Genomic DNA, 27,574 nt, shown 5'->3' on the forward strand with positions numbered 1-27,574 from the left:
ACAACAGCCGGAATAAGGGTACCTTCCCATACCTTCTTTACTCAGTTAAGTACTTTTACACTTATTATTTCTCTTGTTCAGAGGGGTTAGCGGACTCTCGCTATGGTCTGTTGTGACCCATGTATGCGATCTCTTATATAAGTGCGCATTACTATTTCAAGCAAAATGACTGCAGCGGACCACTCTGTGCTGAACTTTATGCTCATAGGTTGAAATTTATTTATTTATTAATTGTATTTATAAAGCGCCAACATATTATGCAGCGCTGGAGAATAAATAGGGATACATACAATATTTAGGGGTGACATACAGCAGAATGACAATACCTGAATACAAGAAAGACCAGATCATGCAGCACAGTATGAGTACAAGGTAATGCTTATTCAGTCACTGGAGTGGAGCATGGAGATTAGGCAAGTTAGGTTCACTCAGATACCTAGCATGGGTTCACAGTAATGGATGTGCATGATCAGGTTGGACACAAAAGGAGGAGGACCCTATCTAAAGGGAGAGGTAGGGACACGATAGGTAGGAGACCAGAGTTTAGAGCACTTGTGAGGGGTAGTAGGCCAGAGTGAAAAGGTGAGTTTTGAGGGCTTTCTTGAAGATGTCGGAGGGGGCTGCCCTAATGGGTGGAGGTAGGGAGTTCCATAGTGTTGGAGCAGCTCTTGAGAAGTCCTGGAGGCGTGCATGGGCCTGGGTGGGGGGGGTTAGGCGAAGTTCATTGGAAGAGCGGAGTGAGCGGCTAGGTGTGTACCTCTGAGTAAGATCGGAAATGTAGGTTGGACAGGTTTTGTGGACAGATTTGTAGGTCAGACACAGTATCTTGAATCTGATTCTGGACTGGATAGGAAGCCAGTGGAGGGATTCAAGGAGGGGATCCGCCGTGGTGGAGCGATGGGAGCAGTGGATAATTCTGGCTGCCGCATTCATGATGGACTGCAGTGGGGCTGTTTGGGTCATAGGGAGACCAGACAGCAGGGCATTGCAGTAGTCAAGGCGGGAAATTATGAGGGCATGGATGAGGAGTTTGGTGGTGGCAGAGGTTAGGAAAGGGCGAATCTTACAGATATTACGAAGGTGGAAGTTGCAGGACTTTGTGAGGTTTTGGATGTGGGGGGTGGAGGAGAGTGCGGAGTCCAGGGTGACACCCAGACAGCGGGCTTGAGAGGTAGGGTGAATGGTAGTGTGGTTAACAGTGACATGCACATCTGGGAGGTTTATGGATGTCCGGGGTGGGAAGATCATAAATTCCGTTTTTTGTCTAGGTTTAGCTTCAGGAACCTAGCAGACATCCAGGAGGAGATGGCTGATAGACAGGAGGAGACCTTGTCCATGGTAGTGGTGGATATGTCAGGGGTGTGGAGGTAGATCTGGGTGTCATCTGCATACAGATGATAGTTAAAACCCATGGAGGAGATAACCTTGCCAATGGAGGATGTGTATAGGGTGAACAGTAGGGGGCCAAGGACCGAACCTTGGGGGACTCCCACCGAGAGGTGGTTGGGGGTGGACGAGGACTCATTGAAGGCGGTCGTGAAGGAGCGGTTGGAGAGGTAGGATGAAAGCCAGGACAGGGCAAGATCGTGAATGCCCATGGACTGGAGGGACTGGAGGAGTAGGGGATGATCTACTGTGTCAAAAGCTGCTGAAAGGTCAAGAAGGAGGAGAATGGAGTATTTACCTTCAGCTTTAGCTAAGGCAAGGTTATTGACCACTTTGGTGAGAGCAGTTTCGGTTGAGTGGGCAGGCCGAAATCTAGATTGCTAATTACACCAGAGAGGAAATGTGTGCATCAACAAAGTGAACCTGACAAATCTGCCTTTGCAAATTTGGCCTATTGGCTAATCACGAGACATTGCTCATGCAAATATGCATTTGATTTTGCATGCCTAAATATGCAGGGTCAAAAACCAAAACCGCAAAACAATCGCCCTGCGGGTTTGCAGTGGGTCTAGCAGTGAGTTGGCATTGAGGAACTGGGTCAGGCGTTTGTGAACCAGACGCTCAAGGAGTTTTGAGGCAAAGAGGAGTAGGGAGATAGGACGGTGGAGGGAGGGTTTCTTGAGCAGGGGTAGTACAGTGGCCTGCTTGAAGTCTGAGGGGAAGGTTCCTTTGGATAGGGAGAGGTTGAACAGGGTAGTGAGGACTGGGGCCAATTCCGTGAAGTGAGGCTGGAGTAAATCAGAAGGGACGGGGTCAAGGGGGGGGGGGAGTAGTGGTATGGGAAGTCTGCAGTAGGTGGATGACTTCCTCGGTGGTAGAAGTGAAGGATGTGAGGGGAGGATGGGGTGGAGGAGGAGCTGGTTGGGAGGGGGTGGGAGGTGAAGATTTGAGATTGGATATTTCCTGGCGGATGGAGACAATTTTGTTGGTGAAGTGGGTGGCTATATCTGTGGCAGAGAGGGAGGAAACGGAGGATGAGGGGGTGGGTTTAAGCAGGGAGTTGAAAGTGGCAAAAAGACGCCAGAGGTTGGAAGCTTGTGCTCCGATGAGCTTGGTAAAGTATTCCTGTTTCGCATGAGCAAGGGCAGTGTGGAACTGCAGCAGATTGGTCTTGTACTGTAGGAAATCCTGGTTAAGTCTAGTTTTCCTTCATTTCCGTTCAGTGGCACGTGTTGCAGATACGTTCCCGCTTTTCCCCTCTGTTATACTACTCCTACCAGTGGTCTTGCAAAAACAGATTCATCCTATGTTTTAAATTTACTGGCCAGAACTCTCTTTACTTTTCCTTTCCACCTTCTTTTCTCACTTCACTCTTGCTCTCCTATTGATTCTTGCCATTCACTTCTCTCATACTAGTCCTGGCTTCTCCACACCCACATAGGGCAGTCAATATACACCTCATACCCCCAGAAGATCTGCCAACCTTAGTCCACGCCTTCATCACATCCCGACTGGACTACTGCAATGCTCTCTACACTGGCCTTCCAAAAAAGGTCTTGTACCGCCTACAGCTGATACAGAATACTGCTGCCAGACTGCTAACCAACCAACCCCGTCACTGCCACATAACGCCAGTCCTGCACTTCCTTCACTGGCTACCTATAGAATGGAGGGTCCTATTCAAGATCGGCCTACTGACGTTTAAATCCCTGAATAATCTGGGCCCTGGATACATGAAAGATATGTTGCAGCTGCGTAGCAATCCCCGCATTCTCAGATCAACAGGTTCCAATAATCTAGTCATACCTAGTGTCCACTTGGAAACTTTTGGTCCCAGAGCCTTCTGTCAGGCTGCCCCTACGTTTTGGAACTCCTTACCTCAACAGATCAGGACAGCTCCATCCCTGGACGTGTTTAAATCCAGACTGAAAACCCACCTGTTCAGTTTGGCATTTGCAGAAATATAACTTTTGTTGTGTGAATACTTCATCCTACTAATTACTGAATCTGAGAGAGCCTAAGCGCTTTGAGTCCTATGGGAGAAAAGCACTATAGAAATGTTATTGTATTGTATTGTACAATATGGCGGATTCCCTGTCTTTTAAGACAGTACATATGTTGGTCAATCGTGACTATGTGTTTAGCTTGTTTTGGTTAATTTTTTGGTTCTGTTGTAACTGATTCCGGCTGAGATACGTTAGGGGGTATATTGTCATCCTCAGTTTTATGAAATGTCAGACCTGAGGGTATTTTCGATAAACGCCAGGGGGCTTAATGTCCCAGAAAAGTGCTCTACGCTACTGAACTATTTATGGAAGCAAAAAGCGAATGTAATTCTTATCCAGGAGACCCACGTTAGGGAGGGCTCTGCCCCTAGGCTCGGAAATGGGCACTATCAAAAAGCTTACTTTTTTTTTTTTTTTTTTGTAACACTATTTTTTTTATTGAATTCAAGAGCGTATATAAACCGGTTACAAGAAATGTGTCTTCATAGAGAATAATACAATCTTTTCCTCAATCTCTAGGATACTATAATTTATGCATAGGTGAAAAGCTTGTTTACAACCATAGAAGCTGATTTCAATATTATCATGTCCATATGCGTTAAAAAGCAGTGGCGTAGCTACAAACCTCTGGGCCCCGATGCGGAATCTGGATGTGGGCCCCCCCCCCACGGCAACAACAGCCCCCCCTCCCCCGGCAACACCCGACGCACACACATATCCGAATCCCTATAGCCAGCTATAGGTCCCCCCAGTATAGGTAGCCAGGCATAGGTACGCCAGTATAGTTGCCCCCGGTATAGGTTAGCCAGGTAGGTGCCTCCAGCATAGGTAGCCAGTATAGTTGCCCCCAGTATAGGTTAGATAGGCAGGCGCCGCCAGTACAGGTTAGCTAGGTGGGTGCCTCTAATATAGGTAGCCAGAATAGTTGCCCCCAGCATAGGTTAGATAGGTAGGTGCCCCCAGTATAGGTTAGTTAGGTAGGTGCCTCCAATATAGGTAGCCAGTATAGTTGCCACCTGTATAGGCTAGCTAGGTGCCCCGAATACAGGTTAGACAATTAAGTGCCCCCAGGTTAGATAGGTAGGTGCCCCCCAGTATAGGTTAGATTAGGTAGCTGCCCCCCAGTATAGGTTAGATGAGGTAGGTGCCCCCCAGGATAGGTTAGGTAGCTGCCCCCCAGGATAGATTAGGTAGCTTTCCCCCAGGATAGGTTAGAGTAGGTAGCTGCCCCCCCGGATAGGTTAGAGTAGGTAGCTGCCCCCCAGGATAGGTTAGGTAGGTAGCTGGCCCCCAGGATAGGTTAGGTAGGTAGCTGGCCCCCCAGGATAGGTTAGGTAGGTAGCTGGCCCCCCAGGATAGGTTAGGTAGGTAGCTGGCCCCCCAGGATAGGTTAGGTAGGTAGCTGGCCCCCCAGGATAGGTTAGGTAGGTAGCTGGCCCCCAGGATAGGTTAGGTAGGTAGCTGGCCCCCCAGGATAGGTTAGGTAGGTAGCTGGCCCCCCAGGATAGGTTAGGTAGGTAGCTGGCCCCCCAGGATAGGTTAGGTAGGTAGCTGGCCCCCCAGGATAGGTTAGGTAGGTAGCTGGCCCCCCAGGATAGGTTAGGTAGGTAGCTGGCCCCCCAGGATAGGTTAGGTAGGTAGCTGGCCCCCCAGGATAGGTTAGGTAGGTAGCTGGCCCCCAGGATAGGTTAGGTAGGTAGCTGGCCCCCCAGGATAGGTTAGGTAGGTAGCTGGCCCCCCAGGATAGGTTAGGTAGGTAGCTGGCCCCCCCAGGATAGGTTAGGTAGGTAGCTGGCCCCCCAGGATAGGTTAGGTAGGTAGCTGGCCCCCCAGGGTAGGTTAGGTAGGTAGCTGGCCCCCCAGGATAGGTTAGGTAGGTAGCTGGCCCCCCAGGGTAGGTTAGGTAGGTAGCTGCCCCCCAGGATAGGTTAGGTAGGTAGCTGGCCCCCCAGGGTAGGTTAGGTAGGTAGGTAGGTCGCTAGCTGCCCTCTCCCTCCCTTCCTCTCCCCCTCAGATGCAGAGTGCGCAGCGCACGGAAGCGCTGTAGGCGGAACTCACCTCCGTCCCTGCGCCGCTGGTCTCCTCCCGCTCTGTATAGATGTTGTTACACACTGCTTCCTGTTTAGCCGGAAGCAGTGTGTAACAGCAGATCTATGCAGAGCGGGAGGAGACCAGCAGCGCTTGGAACGCAGGCAGGTGAGTTCTGCCTACAGCGCTTCCGTGCGCCGCGCACTCTGCATCTGAGGGGGGGGGGCCCGGGGAGAGGTCGGGCTGCCCTCCGCACGGCTGCAGCTCCCCCCTCCCAATAACGCACGCAGGGATCTCCGAGTCCAAACGGACATGGGCCCCCCGGGCCCCTCCCCCGCCTCTTCAGGAGCCGGGCCCGGTCGCCGAGGCGACCGTTGCGACCACAGGCCCTACGCCCCTGTTAAAAAGTCATTGACCTTATGTGAGATAATTTCAAGTCTCTTGCGTTGGTTTCGAGAGGATATACCTAGATGGGATTGTGCGTCAGTTAGAATACCTAGATTGTGGGAAAACTAGGTGGAAATACCAATTGTACCTAGGACATTAATTTGTCGTTGAATTTGTTTAAAAAGCTTACTTTAGTAACACACCCGACTCCAAGTCTAGGGGCACGGCAATTCTCATTGGTAATGATGTTCCAATATCTCAAGAACAAGTGTATAGAGATGATCGAGGTAGATATGTAATGCTCAAATGTCTAATGAACAAAAGTACACGTTGTGCTCAGTTTATGCCCCAAATGTTGATCAGATTGCCTTCTTATTACGATTCTTAAATATCTTGGAATCCTTTGCAGAAGGCAGCATCATTGTAGGGGGAGACTTGAATGTTCTGCTTAACCCTGCGTTGGATACATCTCAAGGCAGATCTTCTATCTCCCACTCTAAGATCAATACACTTAAAAAAGCTCTTGCAGAAAGGCAACTAGTAGATGTCTGGAGGGTCCTCCACCCCACAGATAAGGATTTACCCTTTTATTCTGCTGTGCACAACGTGTTCTCTCGAATTGATTGCATTCTGAGAACACATAACTTAAGGTGCGTACACACGCACTACAGCAGGCAACGACGGGTCCGCCAGCACCTCCCGCTGGGCGGGTTTTCAGCAGACTGTAGTGCGTGTGTATGCACTGTCGGCGGACTGATAAGGCTGTTCCTGAACGTTCAGGCGGGCGGATCGTTCAGGAACAGCCTTATCAGTCCGCCGACAGTGCCTCTATTGGTATTATGACGTACTCTGACCATGCTCCAGTACTCCTGACCTTAGTCAATAAGGCCAAAAATGAAAGACCCTTCAATTGGAAACTTAATACTACAATGCTAAATGTTGAGGCCACGGCCGACAGAATTAGGAGAGAAATAGTACATTATTTCACAGTTAATAACAATGGAGAATCCCCCGAGCCTACTGTTTGGTAGGCCCATAATTGTGTCCTACAAGGCTATTTAATCCAATTGGGGGCGAAGCTGAAGAGAGAGACGCAGAGCTGTCCAAGCTGCTTCAGGAAATTCTGACCCTTGGACAAAAACACAAAAAACATCTCCTAGAACAGGATTATGACAACCTGACTAATGCCAGGGAAAAAGTAAATAAAATTATGTATTTTAAAGCCCAGAAAGCAGCTTTCAGGTTATAGAACCTCTACCATTTACATGACAATAAATCAGGTAGGCTTCTGGCGAGAGCACTGCGACAACAGCAACAAAGGAATTATATTGCCAGGATTATTGATCGTAAAGCTAAACACCGCATTAGGAATGAGACAATGGCGAGAGCCTTTAGAGCATTTTATGCAGGTCTCTATAACCTTTTAGACAAACAAGATCAACACTCTAGAGCAGTCTTTCGCAGTAGAATACAGGCCTATCTACGCTCCTCAAGAATGCCAAGCCTCACATGATTGAGGAACTAGATGCCTGCTTCACTGAAGACGAAGTAGCCAGGGTGATCGCCCAGATCAAACCAGGCAAAGCATCGGGGCCAGATGGGCTACCTATATAATACTACAAGAAATACAAACAATTGCTGATCCCCAGGCTATGCGCCACTTTTAATGCAATAGCTGACCCAGACAACCCTGTCTCGTTCCCGCCACAAACACTGGAGTCACATATCTCTGTGATCCATAAGGCTGGTAAAGATCCCACCTCTTGCGTGAGCTATAGGCCTATCTCGCTTCTTAGCCTATCTCGCTTCTTAATCTTGATCTCAAGATATTTGCCAAAACACTAGCCAATAGACTTGCTCCCTGGATGAGTCACCTGGTCAATTGGGACCAGGTGAGTTTTATCCCTGATAGGGAAGCCAGGGACAACACAATCCGCACACTAAACCTGGTCCAGTCCGCTCGGCCAGCGAACATACCTTGTATGCTTCTATCAATAGACGCCGAAAAGGCATTTGACAGTTAACTGGACCTGGATGGTGGAGGTGTTGTCTCACATTGGTCTGGAAGACAGAATGCGTGCATGTGTTAATTGTTTGTACTCCAAACCATCGGCCCGTATTAGGGTTAACGGAGTTCTGTCAGATAGCCTGGAAATTGGCAATGGAACGAGACAGGGTTGTCCATTTTCCCCCTTAATATTTGCTCTGGCCTTGGAGCCTTTTCTGTGCCGTATAAGGGACAACCCTAATGTCTCCGGCCTCCAAATTGGGCACACCATGCATAAAGTAGCAGCATACGCGGATGACCTGCCCTTCTACATCTCCAACCCGATCATTTCTCTCCCTAACTTGATAGCAGAGTTTTGCTAATTTGGGGCTCTCTCTCTTCAAAATTAACTATGATAAAAGTGAGGCGCTGAATGTAAACCTAGACGCTAATCTAATGGATCAGATTAAAAACAATTTCCCCTTTAAATGGAACACAAACCACATCACTTATTTAGGCACCAAATTGACACCAGGGATATATTTAAGGCCAACTTTCCACCTCTTTTGGATAAGCTATCTGCAGATCTAAAAAAAATGGAATTGACGCATTGCTCATGGATGGGAAGAAGCTCCATTATCAAAATTAATCTTATCCCACGTCTGCTTTATCTTTTTCAGACACTCACAGTAGCTATTCCAAAACAGTTCCTCATACGAGTGCAAGCGGTCTTTAACAGATATATTTGGAAAGGCAAACCCCCACGAATTAATAGATTCACACTGTAAAGGACGAAAGTTGATGGTGGCCTAGCAGTCCCTGATGTACTAAGTTATTATCGGGCTGCTTTACTCACATGTATTGTGGATTGGAACAGACATGTTACTACTAAACAATGGGTATCCCTGGAGCAATCACTCACCTCCTCCCCACTTCGACTACTTCCTTGGGCCTCAAACAACCCTAAACACCGGTGGTCTACCTCACAGTTAGTGTACACAACTCTTAAAACACTGCAGGCAGCCAGATCCTCTCAGCAGATCTTCCCCTGGCCCACGCCCCTTCTTCCCATTTTTTAACAACCCAGAATTCCCACAAGGTTGTTCTCAGCTTTATCTAAGGGAACACTGCCACACTTTGATATTAGCAAGCTTCACAGGTATCAAGGATGGCTTACCCTAGCAGAACTTAGATTATTTAATAATCAGTCACTGGATTGGTGGGGCCTTCTCCAAATTAGGCATCTCTTAGCTTCATTAGATGTGAACACATCACACAGAACCCTTAAGACCCCCTTTGAGGATGCATGTTTGGCAGCAGGCCCAATCAAACAAACCCTGTCCTTAATCTACAAACTCCTGATTGACAGACCCCTAGAAGACCTAAAATACCTACAAGAATGGGAAAAGGACCTGGACGTTACATTCACCAAAAAAGAGAGAGCTAATATATGCATCTTTGCACATAAATCTAGTGTGGCTGTTCGTATCCAAGAAACCAATTATAAAATACTGGCACGCTGGTATTACCGCTTTCTACGAATTAGTCAGATTTTTCCACTCAAAGGCCCTAACTGCTGACATTGTAAATCTGAAGCAGGATCCTTAGTACATATACTTTGGAGTTGTGAGAAACTGGTCAGGGAAATGACAAATAGAGGCTCACATATAACCTGTTCGTTTTATTTGTTACACATGCATAACTAGAAAATGAAAGCTTACAAACAATCTGTTGTCAGGCATATTTTAAATGCTGCCAAAACAGTCTAAAGGTGCATATACACATCAGACCATAGTCTTTAGAAAATGAAAGATCACAGACCAATTTTACCCCCTTCCATGTAGTATGAGAGCATACTCTACACAGTCTATTCTATTGAGCTGAACTCCCCATCAGATAAAAACATTTGCAAGATGCTGCACACAAAGATGCTGCACACATGCAACAGCTCAGTATCTGCAAAAGATCAGTTCCTGCAAAAGATCAAGTCCTGCAAAATGCATTCATAGTCTATGATATCTGCAGATCCTCATACACACCTTGTTTAACAGACATACATCTGCAGATCATATCCACCAGGATGGATCTTCAGATCTGCAGATTGTCAGATTTGCAGATGAATGTCTGTTAAACAAGGTGTGTATGAGGATCTGCAGATATCATAGACTATGAATACCTTTTGCAGGAGCCGGATCTTTTGCAGGAGCCGATCTTTTGCAGGAGCCGGATCTTTTGCAGGAGCCGGATCTTTTGCAGGAGCCGATCCTTTGCAGGAGCCGATCCTTTGCAGGAGCCGGATCCTTTGCAGGAGCCGGATCCTTTGCAGGAGCCGGATCCTTTGCAGGAGCCGGATCTTTTGCAGGAGCCGGATCTTTTGCAGGAGCCGGATCTTTTGCAGGAGCCGGATCTTTTGCAGGAGCCGATCTTTTGCAGGAGCCCCGATCTTTTGCAGGAGCCCCGATCTTTTGCAGGAGCCCCGATCTTTTGCAGGAGCCGATCTTTTGCAGGAACCGATCTTTTGCAGGAGCCGATCTTTTGCAGGAACTGATCTTTTGCATTTTGCAGATGCTGGTCTTTGCAGATGCTGGTCTTTGCAGATGCTGGTCTTTGCAGATGCTGGTCTTTGCAGATGCTGGTCTTTTGCAGATGCTGGTCTTTTGCAGATGCTGGTCTTTTGCAGATGCTGGTCTTTTGCAGATGCTGGTCTTTTGCAGATGCTGGTCTTTTGCAGATGCTGATCTTTTGAATGTGTACAGCATCTTTGTGTGCAGCATCTTGCAAAGATTTCTATCTGATGGGGAGTTCAGCTCAATAGAATAGACTGTGTAGAGTATGGCTCTCATACTACATGGAAGGGGGTAAAATTGGTCTGTGATCTTTCATTTTCCAAAGACTATGGTCTGATGTGTGTATGCACCCTTAGTCAGACTTTGGGACAAAACCACTTTACCCACTCTTACCTTAGTGATCCAAGAACTAGATCAGATCCAAAGCCTAGAGAGAGATAGGATGTTCCTTATAAACAAACGAGGCGTTTTCCAAGATTTGGAATCTATGGTTTGTATATAGAGAATCTGAAGATCTGAAAGATGCCTTGGCGCACTTATGAGGCGTTTCCTGAGAAATTGCATGCCGTGCTTTCCTCATACCCCTCTTGGTGTTTGTCATATACACGCTCAGAAATACTGACTCATCACTTTTAACCTCCCTGACGTTAACCTTAGCCGGACCAGTTCATGATTTGTTAAAAACCCTACTACGTTTGCAGTAGAAGCTCATCCCTTCCATCACCTTATTATATTCTTTGGAGACGAGGAGGGTGAAATGTGTCAGAGGTATCCATACAACTTAACCCATCTTCTGTGCTGTGCTTATTTTACTGTTATTAGCATCTGGTTTCTGTATGCAAGATAAGATGATTCTGCTGTAACTGACATGGCCTATGTGAAATTCATATGATGATATCCTATTGCAATGTGTCAGTTTTCTTATGTATACCTCTTTCTCAATAAAGAATTTGAAAAAAAAAATGGCTCTATCGTTTGTTTAAAACGTGAAAAAAAATGAGGTGTCTGGGTTGAAAACTGTGCTGTCCCAGTTGTGTATTGGACACAGTGTGGGCTTTACGACCACTTCCTGTAACCTCCTGGTGGTGTTTTTTTAACGGTTGTTGTCACACCGCCAGGGGTCATGGCCTATGCCATGTCACAAATTCCTCCTCCTCTTGCTGTTCTAATTACCGTTCGTAATTCTGACATGTTATTACGGATTTAATGCTTAATTCCTACCTGTAACCACATTTGAAACGGAACTCGATGGTTGAATCGGAAGTGGGTGAAGCCATAATCAAAACCACTTGAACATGGAATCAGCTCCTTCTGAGCACCTCTGAAAGCCACTAGGTACCAATATACACCCCTCCCAAAGGAGTGTGAAAAGCACAAAGTGGGTAAGAGGTGCCTAGAAGTAGAGTAACTGAGTTAAAAAAAAAAGCTAAAAATAAGGGTGACCTCAATAACGACAAGTTCATATAAATATGAATTTTATTAAGCACAGGTAATTTTGTGGGTTGTCGCCCACTTCCTCAGGCCGAATAAAGTGTCAGTGTTTCAAAGCACCTCTCTTTGGATCATCTTACAGCTTACTTGAAATTGCATGCGACATGAGATAACTATTGGTATTTTAGTTGTTTATGCAAGTGTGCCTGCTGTCCTAAAATCAATTCAAATTTAATTATTGCGATTTCCATGATGGTAAGTTTTAAATGCTAAATAGTTTAACCACTTCCCCACTACAGGCTATTTCACCCTTAAAAATCAGAGCAATTTTCACATTTCACACTCCTCCCATTCATTCACCAATCACTTCTGCCACTTATGATGCCGACATGATCTATACATCCTTTTTTTGCCACAAAGTATGCTTTATTTGGGTGGTACTTTTTGCTAAGAATTATTTTAGTTTAGCTGCATTTTAACCACCTATGTGGTTTGACACTGATTTTCTACGTCCCACAGGACTTCGTTTCCTGCTCAGGGACCTAGTTAATCATCTATTGCTGTGGGTGGCTGCCGCTCGATCCTGCACGGGTACTCATTGCCGCCCGTTAGAGGGGAGATCAATGCATTCATTGAGCCAAGTCCCTGTGTCATTGATCGCCAGCATCAATGAGATTCCAGAGCTGTACTATCTAGAAGATGAATGATGCTTGGAGCTTGACTTATCCATTTTGGGCTGCAATAGAGCACATTATGCCCCTAATTAATGCAGGTTCCACAACATCCTCCTCATAATATATATCAATATATAATAAGGTAAGAGAGCACCCCTGTGCTGCTTACCAGAGAGGGTTCAGTGCCAGACTCAGCAGATTGCATTGGAGTAGGGCCTGCGGCGTTCCCTCCATGTTACCCGATAGAGAGAGGGAACATGGAATGCTACTGCAGTGTTCTCCCCAGAATTTCTTACCAGCCGGGTGGCATGAAAAAGTAGCCGGGTGGGGAAGTAAGGTCACATTGGGTGGAGTTGAAGGGTGATGCTGGGTGCTACTACTTGGTAGGGAGGGGCAGGGTGGATCGTGTTGGGTGCTACTTGGTAGGGAGGAGTGTAGGTGGATCATGCTGGGTGCTTTTGAATGAGGAAGTGGGTAAGGAGGAAACACACTGGGAACTACTGATGGGTAAGTTACACTGGATGATCTCCCTTGCACACAAGCATGATGTACACATGCTTGTTGCTTATCTGTGCTAAACAGCATGTACTACAGAGGGGAAAAAAGGACTGGGAAAGAAAAAACAAGGAGGAATGTGAGAGACAAAAGGGAAATGTGTGAGAGGGAGAGACAGACTAAAGGTAGAAGAAAAAATATGTATACCAGTGTAGAAAAGAAAGGGGGGGGGGCAATAACTAAAAAAAAAAAACAATGTGTGGGTCAGAGAGGAGAGGACTGCAAGCAGTGAAAATGCAGCACTCTCACAGCTCCTGTAACTTGCACAGCACACTGCAGGAGGTCTGCAGACAGGTTTACATCAATGTAATATGTCCGAGCAGAGCAGTTGGGGGAAGGACAGCAATACAGTAGTTGTAAAAATGTCTGTCTCCTCTCCTCCCAGCAAACAAAGTGTATCTGAAAGGGGGGCATGCCATAGAGGTGACGCTACACCAGGCACAGCACGCAGAGGCAGCTAATGGCTATCAGTCACCACCTTACCAGGGATTAACAGATAACCATCTGCCCTGCAATGCTGTCTTCCCGACATGAGCAAACGCTGCTCCACACTCTTCCCTGTGCTCTGACTTCTGACCTGCGAGGCTGGAGGTGAGGCTGGAACACATTCTGGGAAGTTTGCTGCGATGTGAAGACTGGATGAGGAGGAGAGCTTGTCCTCTGCACTAGTCATGCAGATCGGGATTCAATCGCTTTCGGCTCCTTCCTTTGAAGTTCTCGCGGTGCCTGTGTAACTTCAGTTACCAGGCTCTCCCTGCCCCTCTACATCACGGATATGCAGAAGCTGAGGGGAGGGTGGAGATAGCGTGACAGAGGCTGGCTCCAATAACACAGCCGCTGCACACTGCATTGAATGTGGGGGAAGAAAATCTGATGCACGCTGTAACCACAGGTGGGCGTGAAGCTGAGACCAGCCGGGCGCTCCGCCCGGCTAATAGGCTCTGGGGAGAACACTGCACTGCATTTAAATAAAGTCATAAACCACCTGCACCTGATGAGAAGCGGGACGCCAGGGCGTGACTTATTTCGGGTATACGACCGGAACTTCCATTGCGTGCCCCTGCATGCATAAATATGCTGCCGATAGCGAGAAGCCTCCTCTACACTATGCAGACTCAAGCCGGCTCCCCTGACCCGTGTTACAGCTGAGCCTGCAGCAGCGCTGCCCTTGCCGCCAGACATAGATAGCCCCTGCGGAGGATTCCTCCCGATGCGTTCTGTCCGGGACAGAAAAACAAACTGAGGACTCATGGTTAGTTACGGATATTTATGCTGCCTGCCTGCTTGTTATGCTAATTTTTTAATCTTTTAGCTTCCTGTCCAAATTGGGGAAGAGAGACCAGTCTCAAGGAGTAGTGGATGATTGGTGTCAGGACACCTTCTGGGGAAAAGACACAGGAAACAAAAACACGGGAGCCCAATAGTGTAATATGTTTAGTCAAAATTGTCAATGTAGAAGATAAGAATCTACTCACAAGAGTGGGTTGCAGAGGGGCAACCGACCACAGGAAACAGGTGGAGACAATTAACCCGACTCCACTCGGGGAGGTCACTAAGGACCTGGATGTGGTCACTCTCCTTGGAAAAAAGAAGGGAGGCAGATGTCCACCGTGGTGTAAACCACGTATGTTCTGCCTCCACCCCTCACACGGGTATCGTATGGGGGTTAGGGATGCACTAAATGGTTTAAAGAGGCACCCTGGTGGTATATAAAAGCGTTTAAAAGCAGTTTTAAAACCGATAAGGGTTTGAGGTTGCTTACCTCAAGGATGACAAATCTTTGTAGGGACAAAAGATTTTATTGGTAGCACAGGCAACGTGTTTGACGGGTCTGAGCCCGCTTCCTCAGGCCAATAGCAGTGCCTATATCAGTAAAGAAAAGCGATAATTTGCATATTTAGTAGGTGTGCATTGTGGGTAACCACAAATGTTCATTTATAACTGAATTATTGCAAATGTCCTTCTGTTTTTAAGAAGGCAATTACACCAAGCTTTGCTTTTTTAGTAGGGGGGCTTTTTGGTTCCTTTTATATCCCCCTATACATTCCTAGTAGTTTGGGTCACCCTGAGCTGCTTGGTTACTCTGCTAGATCAGTAAACATGAGACTCCTAAGTATACTAGTATTAACATATATACATATATACCGTAAGATAAGTGTAAATACTCCTAATATAATATGTACATTATTTATAATGTGATCTGTTCATCTGTAACAATATATATAAAATGAAACACTGGATACAATGCTATCGCTGATTACAATCTGATGCTGTAAATGTATGTATATCTTTAATATTAGTATACTTAGGAGTCTCATGTTTACTGATATAGGCACTGCTATTAGCCTGAGGAAGCGGGCTCAGACACGTCAAACGCGTTGCCTGTGCTACCTATAAAATCTTTTGTCCCTACAAAGATTTGTCGTCCTTGAGGTAAGCAACCACAAACCTTTATCGGTTTTAAAACTGCTTTTAAACGCTTTTATATACCACCAGGGCGCCTCTTTAAACCATTTAGTGTAAGTCTCAAGGAGGGGTGCTGTCCTGACTTATGGAAAATACTTTACCATAAGTAAATGTTGTCTTTCACTTCTCCGTCACTATTCACAGAGGAATGATTTTCAGTTTTTTTCTGCCCTGCTTACACACATGCTTTCTGACAGATCATATGAGAACAGCCCCCCCCCCCCCCCCCCCCCCATGTTCAGAATGAGTTGTTCCTGGCTGTAAAGGCTGTTTACTTTATACTGCATGAGCAGAGAGAGAAACCGGAAAAGCTGATAAGTTATGTATACACTATTTGAAGCTATATTTCTGCTTTCTATCAATCTGAAGAGTTTCAAGTCACAAGATTACTGTTAGTTAGGACTGTTTCTGTATGCTGATTGTGCTGGAAACATTCCTCCATGGTTATGCTCACAGTAAAAACTGTTCTCTGTAAATGTCATATTTTGTTCACAAAAATGAAAAGATGAAAAAAAAAGTTTTTGCATTGCTATTTGCAAGTAATTACTGGAAATCTATGGCATTTAGAATTATAGTTAACTTTGATAGATGTCATTTAAACTTTTAGCCAGCAACAATAGTAAGTTTCTGTTCGCAGCCTGGGCTTGATTCACTAAACCGTGATAACTCAAATATCACACCTTATCAAAGATATCACACCTTATAAAAGATATCACGCCTTATCAAAGTTAAAACGCCTTATCAGAGTAGCATAGCGAGCACTATGAACTTATGCCTGCTAATTGGCAATGGCACTCGTCCTGCCCTGAGCCCCTGCGGGTTCGTAGCGCTCGCTATGCTACTCGGATAAGGGGGTTTAACTTTGATGAGGTGTGATATATTTGCTAAAGTGTGATATTTGAGTTATCACGGTTTAGTGAATCTAGCCCCCTGTGTGAAAAAAGCCCTGTTTACCAGCTGTTTGTAACAGTTTGTGTTGGCATCGGGCTAGAGGCTAGAGCTATACCAGCTAGGTTCTACTCATCTGTCACTATTCACAGAGGAATGACTTACTGTTTGTTTTTGCGCACGCACGCATGCACACACACACACACACACACACACACACACACACACACACACACACACACACACACACACACACACACACACACACACACACACACACACACACACACACACTTCATTTTCACAGATCATGTGAGAACAGCTGAGGGATTTTTAGATACAGAGAATAAACTGTACTTTTTCCTTACTTGAATGCTCCGGGAACCAGGAATACACAGAACATACAGAACACACAGAGCTGCAGCTGATGTTATTTACACACATTTGAGGCTATATTACTACTTTCTATCATTCTAAACAAATGGCAATCACCCACTGCGCTTCAAATGGGAAATTTATAGTACTCGGGATTGCAGCAATGAAAGGGTCACTCCACCCCGGACAGATTATAGCAATAGACCACTGTGCCTCACGTCTCTACTCACTATCAGTATAGTGGCAGACAACCCTGCAAAACACAATTCACAATCCGCACATAGTGCCAAGTTTTTTTGGACAACTTCCACAAATGGCTCACGCGAGCAATCCCACCGCCTGCCGTTAGCCCTGAGATCAATGAATGGGAATATAGTTCCCATTCATTGATCTAAGCCCCCCATAGAAAAACTGACAGCCTCTTAGGCCGCGATCTTCCTGCAGAAAAAAGTTTCCCGTCCTCCTAATGCTTTCTGGAAGGGAGATCATTTGCTTCCAGGACTTTTTGGCTGTGGCTATCTTGTGGCCAAATAGTAAAACACCCACATAATTTTTTTTTTATTAAATAAATAACTTATATTACATTTAAAATTTGCTGTTTACCTCCCACACCAAAAATGACTTAAATCAAATTTTTAATAAAAAATTTTTACAATATAAAAATCAAAAACAAAAAAAAGCATGGTTACCTAAGGGTCTGAACTTTTTGAATATGCATGTCGAGAGTATATTAATATATTTTTTTTTATTGTACGCTTGTATATAGTGATGGACACAAATTGAAAAAATGCACCTTTATTTCCAAATAAAATATATCAGTGCCATAAATTGTGATGAGGACATCATTTAAACGGTGTAATAACCAGGACAAATGGTCAAATAAAATACATGGGTTTTAATTACGGTAGCATGTATTAATTTCAAACAATAATGGCCAAAAACTGAGAAATAATGATTTTTTTTCCATTTCTTTGTTAATCTTCCTGTTAAAATGGATTTAGAATAAAATAATTCTTATCAAAATGTACCACCCAAAGAAAGCCTAAATGTTGGCAGAAAAAACAAGATATAGATAATTTCATTGTAATAAGTAGTGATAAAGTTATTGGCGAATGAATGGGAGGTGAAAGTTGCTCGGGTGCATAAGGTGAACAACACTGTAGGCTGAAGAGGTTAAAGAGTACCCAAGCCGAAGCCTCAGGATCCTATTGAGGCTTCCCTCTCTGCTGTGTTGTCCCCCATCACTGAGTGCAACCCCGCAGAAAATTAGCAACAATGTGTTGTCTGCAGCTCTGGCGCTTTGAGATTGTATATTTAATTACCGTATATTTAAATTCAATTACCGTATATTTCGGCCTATAAGATGACCTCCCCAACTTTTCCACTTAAACTATAGAGTTTGGGATATACTCAACGTATAAGACTACCCCTCTTCCAAAGCACACCAAATAGAAATTAAAAAAAATCATATACTGGTGCTATGTATGAACAGATACTGGTGCTGTACTGTAGTATGTGGTACCCAGTAAGTAACAGTATATAGGCGATTGACTGGTTGGATTAGTCAACTCTCCCTAAGTAGATTGGTCAGCTCTCCCTGTCACCCTGTTTATCAGAGCAGTATAGAAGAATAGATTGCGCTGTGTCCATAAAACACACCGCTTTCACATTTCTGGCCCACCCTTGTATTCTATTTACCTCCTTCTCTGCCTCTCAAATCTCGCACATGTGCGCCTGCGCCGCTTCACTACAGTCCTCAGCAGCGAGATCTGAGAGTCGGTAACAGGATTGGACGCATCGTCCGGCATCAATGACACCCAGCGTATAAGACGACCCCGACTTTTCAGAATATTTTCAAGGGTTAAAAAGTCGTATACGCCAGAATATACAGTAACTCTTGAGAAAGTTTAACTTTTTTTGTGTGACTGAGAGGATTTTGGAATTCTGTAATAAAAATGTGTAGGGCTTATGATGAATCTAATATGACATATTAGATATGACATACTGAAGGCGTCACATGATTTACATCCAAATTGTGTTTTTCAGCAAGTTGTTCTTGTGGAAATTCTTATCTTTTCCTTTCATTTTTTTCAGTCCGTGATCAGTGTCTTTCGCTCCTTGCCATCACTAGAAAAAACAGTCGAGAAATGTCTGATAAGTTTGAATAACAGCAACAGCCGTTTAGTGATTCAGCTTTTCTGCAAGTATGGTGAGAATATCTCTGTTTAATGAAATATCCAATCGTATTTCTACATGTGTGAGATTCTGCAATTGTTTTTTAAGTGTGCAGAATTGCAGCAAAGAGAACATCTATGTGGGAGAAAAAAAAGTGCAGTCTTACTCACTGTCCAGTCCCTTATAGCAACCAATCACAAACACTTCACCATAGTCAGAAAAATCCAAAATGGATCCAAAGCATGGATTAGGTAGATCATGATCTGCTGGTAGATTGCAAAGCACTTCTGGGTAGATCCTACACTGCCTACCTGAGTGACTTACGCATCATACTCTATCTCTTTGACTTTGAGGGCTTAGTGTGTGATATGCTGTCCTGAGTTTTGCAAGCAGTGTAGAGAATTATGATGTTGCAAGGTGGGGAGCCATACATTTAAAAGCATTGTGTGCTATTGCTGATTAGTTTTGCCAGACATTGGGCATGATATTGTAACCAGGGTTGCCAAGCATATTTACTTAGACGGACAGTCCGTCCAAATGCCCCCCAAAAAATCTGTTGTCCTCCGTATTAGAGAACAAGTGTCTGTTTAAATCTGAGTAAATTTTCAGCCATCCTTCTGTGCATATGCACATCATTGTGGAAAGCCTTGGAGCCGGACTCGGGTGGCTAAGCCAGGTCAATTCTCCTTTCTGCCCCCCGCTTTCTTCCGCCCTCCAATCAAAGAGCTTCTTTATGGCACTGGCACCTCTCTCCTGCTAATGAAAAGAGAGAGGCAGCCGGGCAAGCCAAACTCCACTGCGCCGCTCGTCACGTCCTACGTGGCTGGGCCACGAGGAAGAGAAGAGGAAGGCGTGAGCAGCACAGGCGGCTGTGACAGCAGCAGACACTCACGCTGACTGAGGAGGGGGAGAGGCTGCCTGAGCCCCTGCGTGCCTGCCTGAGGCAGCTGTTGCCTGAGCAGCGGCACCGACATCAAGCATATACCACCAGGCAAGGTACAGTTTGGCTATGTGGGCAATGAGTGGTTGCGGTAATAGAAATTAATAGGACACCGTTTGACTATCGGGTAATGACATGTGAGCTAGTATGGGCACTGTGTGTAAGACTATAGAGGGCAATGAAGAGGGACACTGTTTGGCTATAGTGTAATAAGTGAGATAAAATGGGCACTGCGAGTCTAGAGCGCATTGGAGAGTAATATGGGGACACTGTTTGGCTATAGGGGTAATGAGATAATGTGGGCACTGTGGGGCTGATTCATGAAGCTGTGCCATGTAAGCAAAGCGCATAACTAAGGGAGGCACGCAACGCTTCAGAACCATGCATAGCATCCCTCCCTGAATTTAACTTGCGGTGCTGTCGTGTAGTTCACGTTGTTATAGCAGCACAGCTGAGACTATATAGGTGTAATGATCCGCTCAGCTGGCTGCACAGGCAGACAGCTGTTTGACCATTCCTCAAGTCTGTGGGCTGCAGGTCTCTGGAAGAGAGACCTGTCTTTGCTTCGCAGGTTTTAGACCTGTTCTGCTGCTGAGGAATTTGCATACATTTGTTATGCAAATCGCCTACCTGTCTCCTTTGAAGGCTGGCAGTATAAAAACCATGTTCTCCCACAATCCTTTGCTGGTCATGATGGTTTGTTAATACACTCCTGGAGTGTCAGCCTTGCTATTGTTGCTAAAGATTATCTTATAGTAATTCCTGGGGACTGCACTAGGCTATCCTTCTAGTGCAGTTAGGTTGTATTATCTGTATTGCCTGTTTGTCTTGTCCTTGCGATTGCACTGTCGCCAGCGGTAGGCGATAGTGAATCGTTTGGTCCTGTGCCTGGATCGCACTTGCCCTAGCGGTAGCGGCAGTGGATCTCTCTAATCTATGTCTTGGAGTTTTACCGTAGCTGCAGGTGCTACTGGTTACTCCTTCTGTCTATCTTGCCGTGTGGATCGCACTCGCTCTGGCGGAAAGAGCAGTTGATCCTGCTAACTCTGTTTCTGTACTTGGATCACACTTGCTCTGGCGGAAAGAGCAGTGGATCCTGATAACTCTGTTTCAGTACTTGGATCACACTTGCTCTGGCGGAAAGAGCAGTGGATCCTTCCTGTCCTATCCCTGAACCCGGATCGCACTCGCTCTGGTGGAAGAGCGGTGGATCTTATCTAACCTATTCCTGTTTTCCGTTCGTTTGTCTGGAGCAAACGCTTACGGTTGTCTGCGGTAAGGCAGCCGTTACCAAGCAATCCTGTTATTTGTCCATTTGTGTTGAGTCGTTAGTCAGGGTGGCGTGCTTGTCTCTGTTGCGCTTAACGTGCGGAGACCACGCCGTAAACGCGTTCGCTGTTGCGAATGAGTGCGGTGTTCACGTTTAGCTAGCGTTTGTTATTTTCTGCACCTTCTGATTGTTGTTTGCTGTGCCTTTGCTACTCTCGTGTTCTGTCCTGCTCAGCCTTGTGTCACTCTTTGGCAATCGCCATCGTACAATTCCTATCTGGCATCTATGGCTGTGCAGAGGATCTGTTCCTCTGCACTCCACGGCTCCATCTGCCGGCGGGAATTACCCTCTACAGGTGCATTGCACCTCTTGCTGGGTTCTCTCAGATTATACGCTTGTGGAGGATTTTCGCAGTGTCAGCGCGCATCCTGTGCGCTGACCATGGAGAGAATTCCACAATCATTACAATAGGGCAATGGAAAGGGGGGAACGCCACACAGAGCTCAAAATTTATCATTCACAAGGAGTTCCCTAAAAAGCCATCTCCTGACCCCTCCCCCTGTCCATCCAAAATTTTGGGTGTCCAGATTTTTTGACCATCTTGTCCAGGATAAAATTAAAATGTGGTTGGCAACTGTCAGAATCCACTCTGCTGGCCTTGATTTCCTGGACAGTTGGTTTCCTATGCAGGTTGCATAGTTCAGTCCAGGGAAAAGAGGCCTTTTTGTCAGTTTGCAAGGCTGACTGATTTGCATCCACTTATCTTGCAATCTGCTTGTCTGCTTCCTTTGAAGGTTTTCAGTATAAATGTCACTTCCTCCCAGAATTCCTTGCTCGTCATAGTTTCTGTTTAGTGAGACTAATCTTAGAGCCTCAGCCTCTTGGTATCTTGTTGCTATAATATTCTAGCATAGTTTATTCTTGGGGAGTGCATTTTGCACTCCTACCAGTGCAGTCGGTTTTGTGTGTATTATTTGTACGGCCTAGTCTTGTCTTGTCTTGTCTTGTCCTGTCCTTGCGATTGCACTATCTCCTGCGATGGCTGATAGTGAATCGCTCAGTCATGTTCCTAGATCGCATTCACCCTAGCTCTAGAGGTGGAGGATCTCCCTTGTCTGTGTTTTGGAGTATAACCTTGGCAGCAGTTGCTACTGGTTACGCCTTCAGTCTGTTTTGTCTGGAACAAACGCTTGCTGTTGTCTGGTGTTAGGCAACCGATTAGTAAGCGTTCCCGCTATCTGTTTGTCTTTGTTTTCTGTGTTCATTTGTTAGTCAGAGTTGGTACGTTTTGTCACTGTTGCGCATAACGTGCGGTGACCGCGTTTAGCTAGTTCATTTGTTATTTTCCTTGGCGTTCGGGATGTAGTGATTTGCTGTGTTTTCCTTCACTCAATTCATGCTCTGTCTTTGCTCAGTCTTGTGTTGCTGTTAGCAATCGTCTCTTTTGCGATTGGCTTTTTCACTCTGGTCTGTTCTGTTGTGATATGTCTACAGTCGCCGGGTGGCGACTAGATTGGTAGACATTCATATAGTCTGTCTCTGTTCTTGCTCTCTTTTGAGTTGCTACCTTGTTTATATTGCCCAGTACTGTTTCAAGTCGTGCAATTTCAATCTGGCATCTGTGGCTGTACAGAGGACTTGTTCCTCTGTACTCCACAGCTTCACCTGCTGGTTGGAATTCCTCTCTACAAATATATCATCATATACTGGGTACTCTGCTTCTGTGATTGTGGGGATTCCCATCTGCTTCAGCGCACTTGGTGTGCGCTGATGGTGGAAATCGACCCCAGATCATTACAGCAACCCTTTTTAGTCAAGCACTGTTTTATTTTGCATACTGAGGAGGACTCTGTGATGTGCATCTAATTGACTTGTGGTAATGACTGAAAGACTGTTGCTGTACATGTGCTGCAGTTGGGGTTTGCACCTGTAGGTAGATTCTACTTGGCAGATCATTTTTAATTTGTAGTTTTTGAAGTAGTTTGCATGCTGAAAAAGCAAGGGCATCTGTGTTCCAAAGAGTGGTTGTAAAGGCTCATACACATGGGGCACAACTGTCGCCACAAACACGTGGCACGTGCATGTCTGGGCGACAGTTGCCCCGTGTGTATGAGGCGCCCACCCCAAACTGTCGCAGTTGCCGTGCGATTGAAAAGTTCACTCGCCGGCAACTTCTGTCTCCACAACTGTCGCTAGTCCGCCACGCGTACTGCGTATGTATGTGCGGACTAGCGACAGCTACCCACAGCCAGAAGGGAGCTTCCGGCGGGGGGGCAAAACTTTCGGCGACAGCTTCCGCCGCACCTCTGTCCCCTGTGCAACGTGTGTACAGCTGCCGCACAGAGGGACCTGGCGACAAACTGTCGCTGCTTTTTTTTTTTTTTTTTTTTTTTGGTCTCTTGTCTGCCTGAACTGCAGACATTTCTGCTTCATGTGTATGAGGCTTTAGCTTCTTGAAAAAGCAGCAGTGTTTAGTTAAATAGGATACCTCCTTGAAGTGTTACAAATGAAAAATAAACAAGTACGGTAATATCCAAAACTAGAGATCCAGTGGGATGTGAACGTTTGGGCAAAGTTGTTAATCACCATGATTTTCCTGTATAAATCGTTGGTTGTTATGATAAAAAATGTCAGTTAAATATATCTTATAGACGACACAGTGATATTTGAGAAGTGACATTTAAATGTATTGGATTTATAGAAAGTGTCCTATAATTGTTTAAACAAAATTAGGCAGGTGCATCAATTTGGACACCACATAAAAGAAATCAATATTTAGTAGATCCTCCTTTGCAGAAATTACAGCCTCTAAATGCTTCCTATAAGTGCCAATGAGAGTCTGGATTTTGGTTGATGGTATTTTGGACCATTCCTCTTTACAAAACATCTCTAGTTCATTCAGGTTTGATGGCTTCCGAGCACGGACCGCTCTCTTTAAATCACACCACAGATTTTCAATTATATTTAGGTCTGGGGACTGAGATGGCCATTCCAGAACATTGTACTTATTCCTCTGCATGAATGCCTTAGTGGATGTTGAGCAGTGTTTAGGGTCGTTGTCTTGTTGAAAGATCCAGCACTGGCGAAGCTTCAGATTTGTCACTGATTCTTCTATATTGGTCTCCAGAATCTGCTGATACTGAGTGGAATCCATGTGTCTCTCAACTTTGACAAGATTCCCAGTCCATGCACTGGCCACACAGCCCCACAGCATGACGGAACCACCACCATATTTTACTGTAGGTAGCCGGTGTTTTGTTTTTTTAAATGCGGTGTTGTTTTTCCTCCATGCATAACCCTCATTGTTATGCCCAAATAACTCAATTTCGGTTTCAGCAGTCCACAGCACCTTATTCTAAAATGAAGCTGGCTTGTCCAAATGTGCTTTAGCATACCTCAAGTGTCTCTTTTTGTGCTGTGGGTGGAGAAAATGCTTCCTCTGCATACAGCATCTCCTGTATCTCCTGAGAGAGAGTGAGTGTGTGTCAAGAGAGACAGATGTTTATCGATCTCTGTAAATACAGGTAGTCCCCGGGTTACGAACGCCCAACTTACAAACAACCCATCGATACGAACGCCCGCCAACCCGCCGCAATGACGTCACACAGCCCGGGGACTACCTCTTGTGCCCCCTTTTCTTAGTACTTTCTGCAGAGTATGCGCAGCAGAAGCGATTACAAGTCTCACCTATTCCATGGCGGCTCCGGGCCAATCAGCGGTGTCCTCTTGCTCCCAGTGGCTTCACTAGTAGCGTCGCGTAATGACGCAATCAGAAGGAGCCGCGGGTCTCCTTCTGATTGCGTCATTATGCAACGCTACTAGTGAAGCCGCTGGGAGGAAGGAGGAGGAATGAAGGGAGAGAGGACACCGCTGATTGGCCCGGAGTCGCCATGGAATAGATGAGACTTGTAATCGCTTCTGCTGCGCATACTCTGCATTAGGAAAGTGGGCACGGGAGGCACAAGAAGACAGAGGGGGGCAGAGATGACACAGAGGGGGGACACTGGAAGCACAGGGGACAGAGAAGGCACAGCGTTCCGACTTAAGGACGGATTCAGGTTAAGAACGAGCCTAAAGTCCCTATCTCGTTCGTTAACCGGGGACTACCTGTATATTATTTATTTGTCTGTCTATCTATAATGTATTGCAAGCTAGGGTGAGAAAAACAAAAGTTTGCTTTCCTAAAACAGAAAGAATTTGCAATAATTCAGGTTGGAGTGAGCTCGAGATGTCTCCCAGGCACCACTGCTGAATATATGCAAATTAACCATTGTACCCTTAGAAGCTAAACACACCTCCAGAACCGCTGGAATGCAATGATGTGTCAGCTTGTTAATATGTACAGAGCCATAATAATCCAACATGCATACAGACTGTTTCGGATTATTTAATCCTCATCAGTGCATGGCATGGATTAATTTGGCTCTATGGAGTAGGGCTTGTAAATCCGAGAGGCACAGACTAACCAGCAAGCTCATGGTGACCCAGAACTCATTGGGGTGTGTAAGGGACTACAATGGTCCTAAAAGCCCCCTTACTAAGATGTTAAGAAAAACAAAAGTTTGCTTTCCTAAAACAGAAAGAATTTGCAATAATTCAGGTTGGAGTGAGCTCGAGATGTCTCCCAGGCACCACTGCTGCATAGGGTGAGCAGCCTTTTCAGGTACAGAGATCCGTACAGTGACTTCCTTCACACAGTGTCATGCTTATTAGTGCTTATTCCAAGTATATGCACAAGTACAACAAAGTGCTTTAAAGGGACCCTGATCACAAGACATAAATGGAATTTGAACTTACCTGGGGCTTCCTCCATCCCCCCTTAGCCCGTGAGGTCCCTTGTCGTCCTCTGGGTTCCTCTCTATTTTCCTACAGGCGACTCCGGTAGCATGCGATTTCGCTAAGCGGTTTAACTGCGTACGTGCAGCCTGTCCACGCACACGGTTCGATCAAGAGCCCGTCACCGTAAGTGTTCTGTGCAAGCCCTGTTCATTCTCTCATTCTCCCGGCGAAGTTGGCTCTATCTGAGCCGCCAGCAGGAGAACAGAGGAGAACCAGAGGGCACAGAGGGACCTCAGAGTCTACGGGGGCTGAAGGAAGCCCCAGGTAAGTTCAAATTCCATTTTATCTTGTGTTCAGGGTCCCTATAATGTATAACACAAAACGTCATGCTTGGTAATAATTAAGTCTAACCAGCTGTGGAGTAGATCTCTGTAGCAAACTGTGTTCTGCTGTGGTGATGTTCTCCCAGTTTTGGCCACAGTTGTGCTGATTCTTATGGCATACAGGGTGGGCCATTTATATGGATACACCTTAATAAAATGAGAATGGTTGGTGATATTAACTTCCGGTTTGTGGCACATTAGTATATGTGAGGGGGGAAACTTTTCAAGATGGGTGGTGACCACAGTGGCCATTTTGAAGTCGGCCATTTTGAATCCAACTTTTGTTTTTTCAATAGGAAGAGGGTCGTGTGACATCAAACTTATTGGGAATTTCACAAGAAAAACAATGGTGTGCTTGGTTTTAACGTAACTTTATTCTTCATTAGTTATTTACAAGTTTCTGACCACTTATAAAATGTGTTCAATGTGCTGCCCATTGTGTTGGATTGTCAATGCAACCCTCTTCTCCCACTCTTCACACACTGATAGCAACACCACAGGAAATTCTAGCACAGGCTTCCAGTATCCATAGTTTCAGATGATGCACATGTCATATCTTCACAGCAAACAGGAAGTTAATATCATTACCATTCCCATTTTATTAAGGTGTATTCATATAAATGGCCCACCCTGTAAGTAGCCTGCCATGATCTGTTAATTTGCAAGTTGCTGCTTCTGATGGTTACAATAGTAAAAGCATCCCGGACATCCCTTTAGATTGCATGACTCCTCTATTCACTCTCATTTGCTATAACAGTCTATAAATATTCACCATCAAAAATTTGTATATCACTTAGTACGCTACCAACCAAACAATACTAACATCTAATGTGCCACTACAATAGTGCTATTGCACTAAAGCATATAACAATCAACATCCAGTTAAAAACTTAAACAACTCTGTCCTCATATAAATGTCACAGTTCTCCGTTAGGTATTTGGGGTCCTCCACTTCCGTCTCCACCTGTAATATGTCTTGAGAAAATAGAAAAAAAAAATGTTTTTAGCATAGACTGTAGGTCAAATGCTGTCGGGATCCCACCACAACAAATTTATCACTGTGGCTCCTAATGTGGACACCCTTGATGCTAACATGATACCACCACCAGCAGGACTGACGATCACCTGATGTGGCAGCTGCCTTGACACACAGACAGCACCACAAGCCTCAACACAATACCCTGGCAACGCTGCTACTTTGTCCACAAATAGATTCTTCAATCAATGTTTCTCATAAGCTTAAACAGAAAACAGCACTCATTGCACAAACTATATGA

The 27,574-nt window shown here is 45.4% G+C and overlaps 1 protein-coding gene across 3 annotated transcripts in view; it reads left to right on the top strand.

The window, feature by feature from the left end:
• The window catches only part of RAD9A (RAD9 checkpoint clamp component A), a 621,237-nt gene that overhangs the window by 185,174 nt on the left and 408,489 nt on the right, over positions 1 to 27,574 (top strand). For all 3 annotated transcript variants that reach the window (XM_068255230.1, XM_068255228.1, XM_068255229.1), the window contains exon 5: positions 18,845 to 18,959. In XM_068255230.1, the coding sequence (XP_068111331.1) occupies positions 18,845 to 18,959 (115 nt within the window). The remainder of the gene's footprint in view (positions 1 to 18,844; positions 18,960 to 27,574) is intronic.

The sequence above is a fragment of the Hyperolius riggenbachi genome, chromosome 10 (assembly GCF_040937935.1).
Source record: "Hyperolius riggenbachi isolate aHypRig1 chromosome 10, aHypRig1.pri, whole genome shotgun sequence".
Classification (NCBI taxonomy): domain Eukaryota; kingdom Metazoa; phylum Chordata; class Amphibia; order Anura; family Hyperoliidae; genus Hyperolius; species Hyperolius riggenbachi.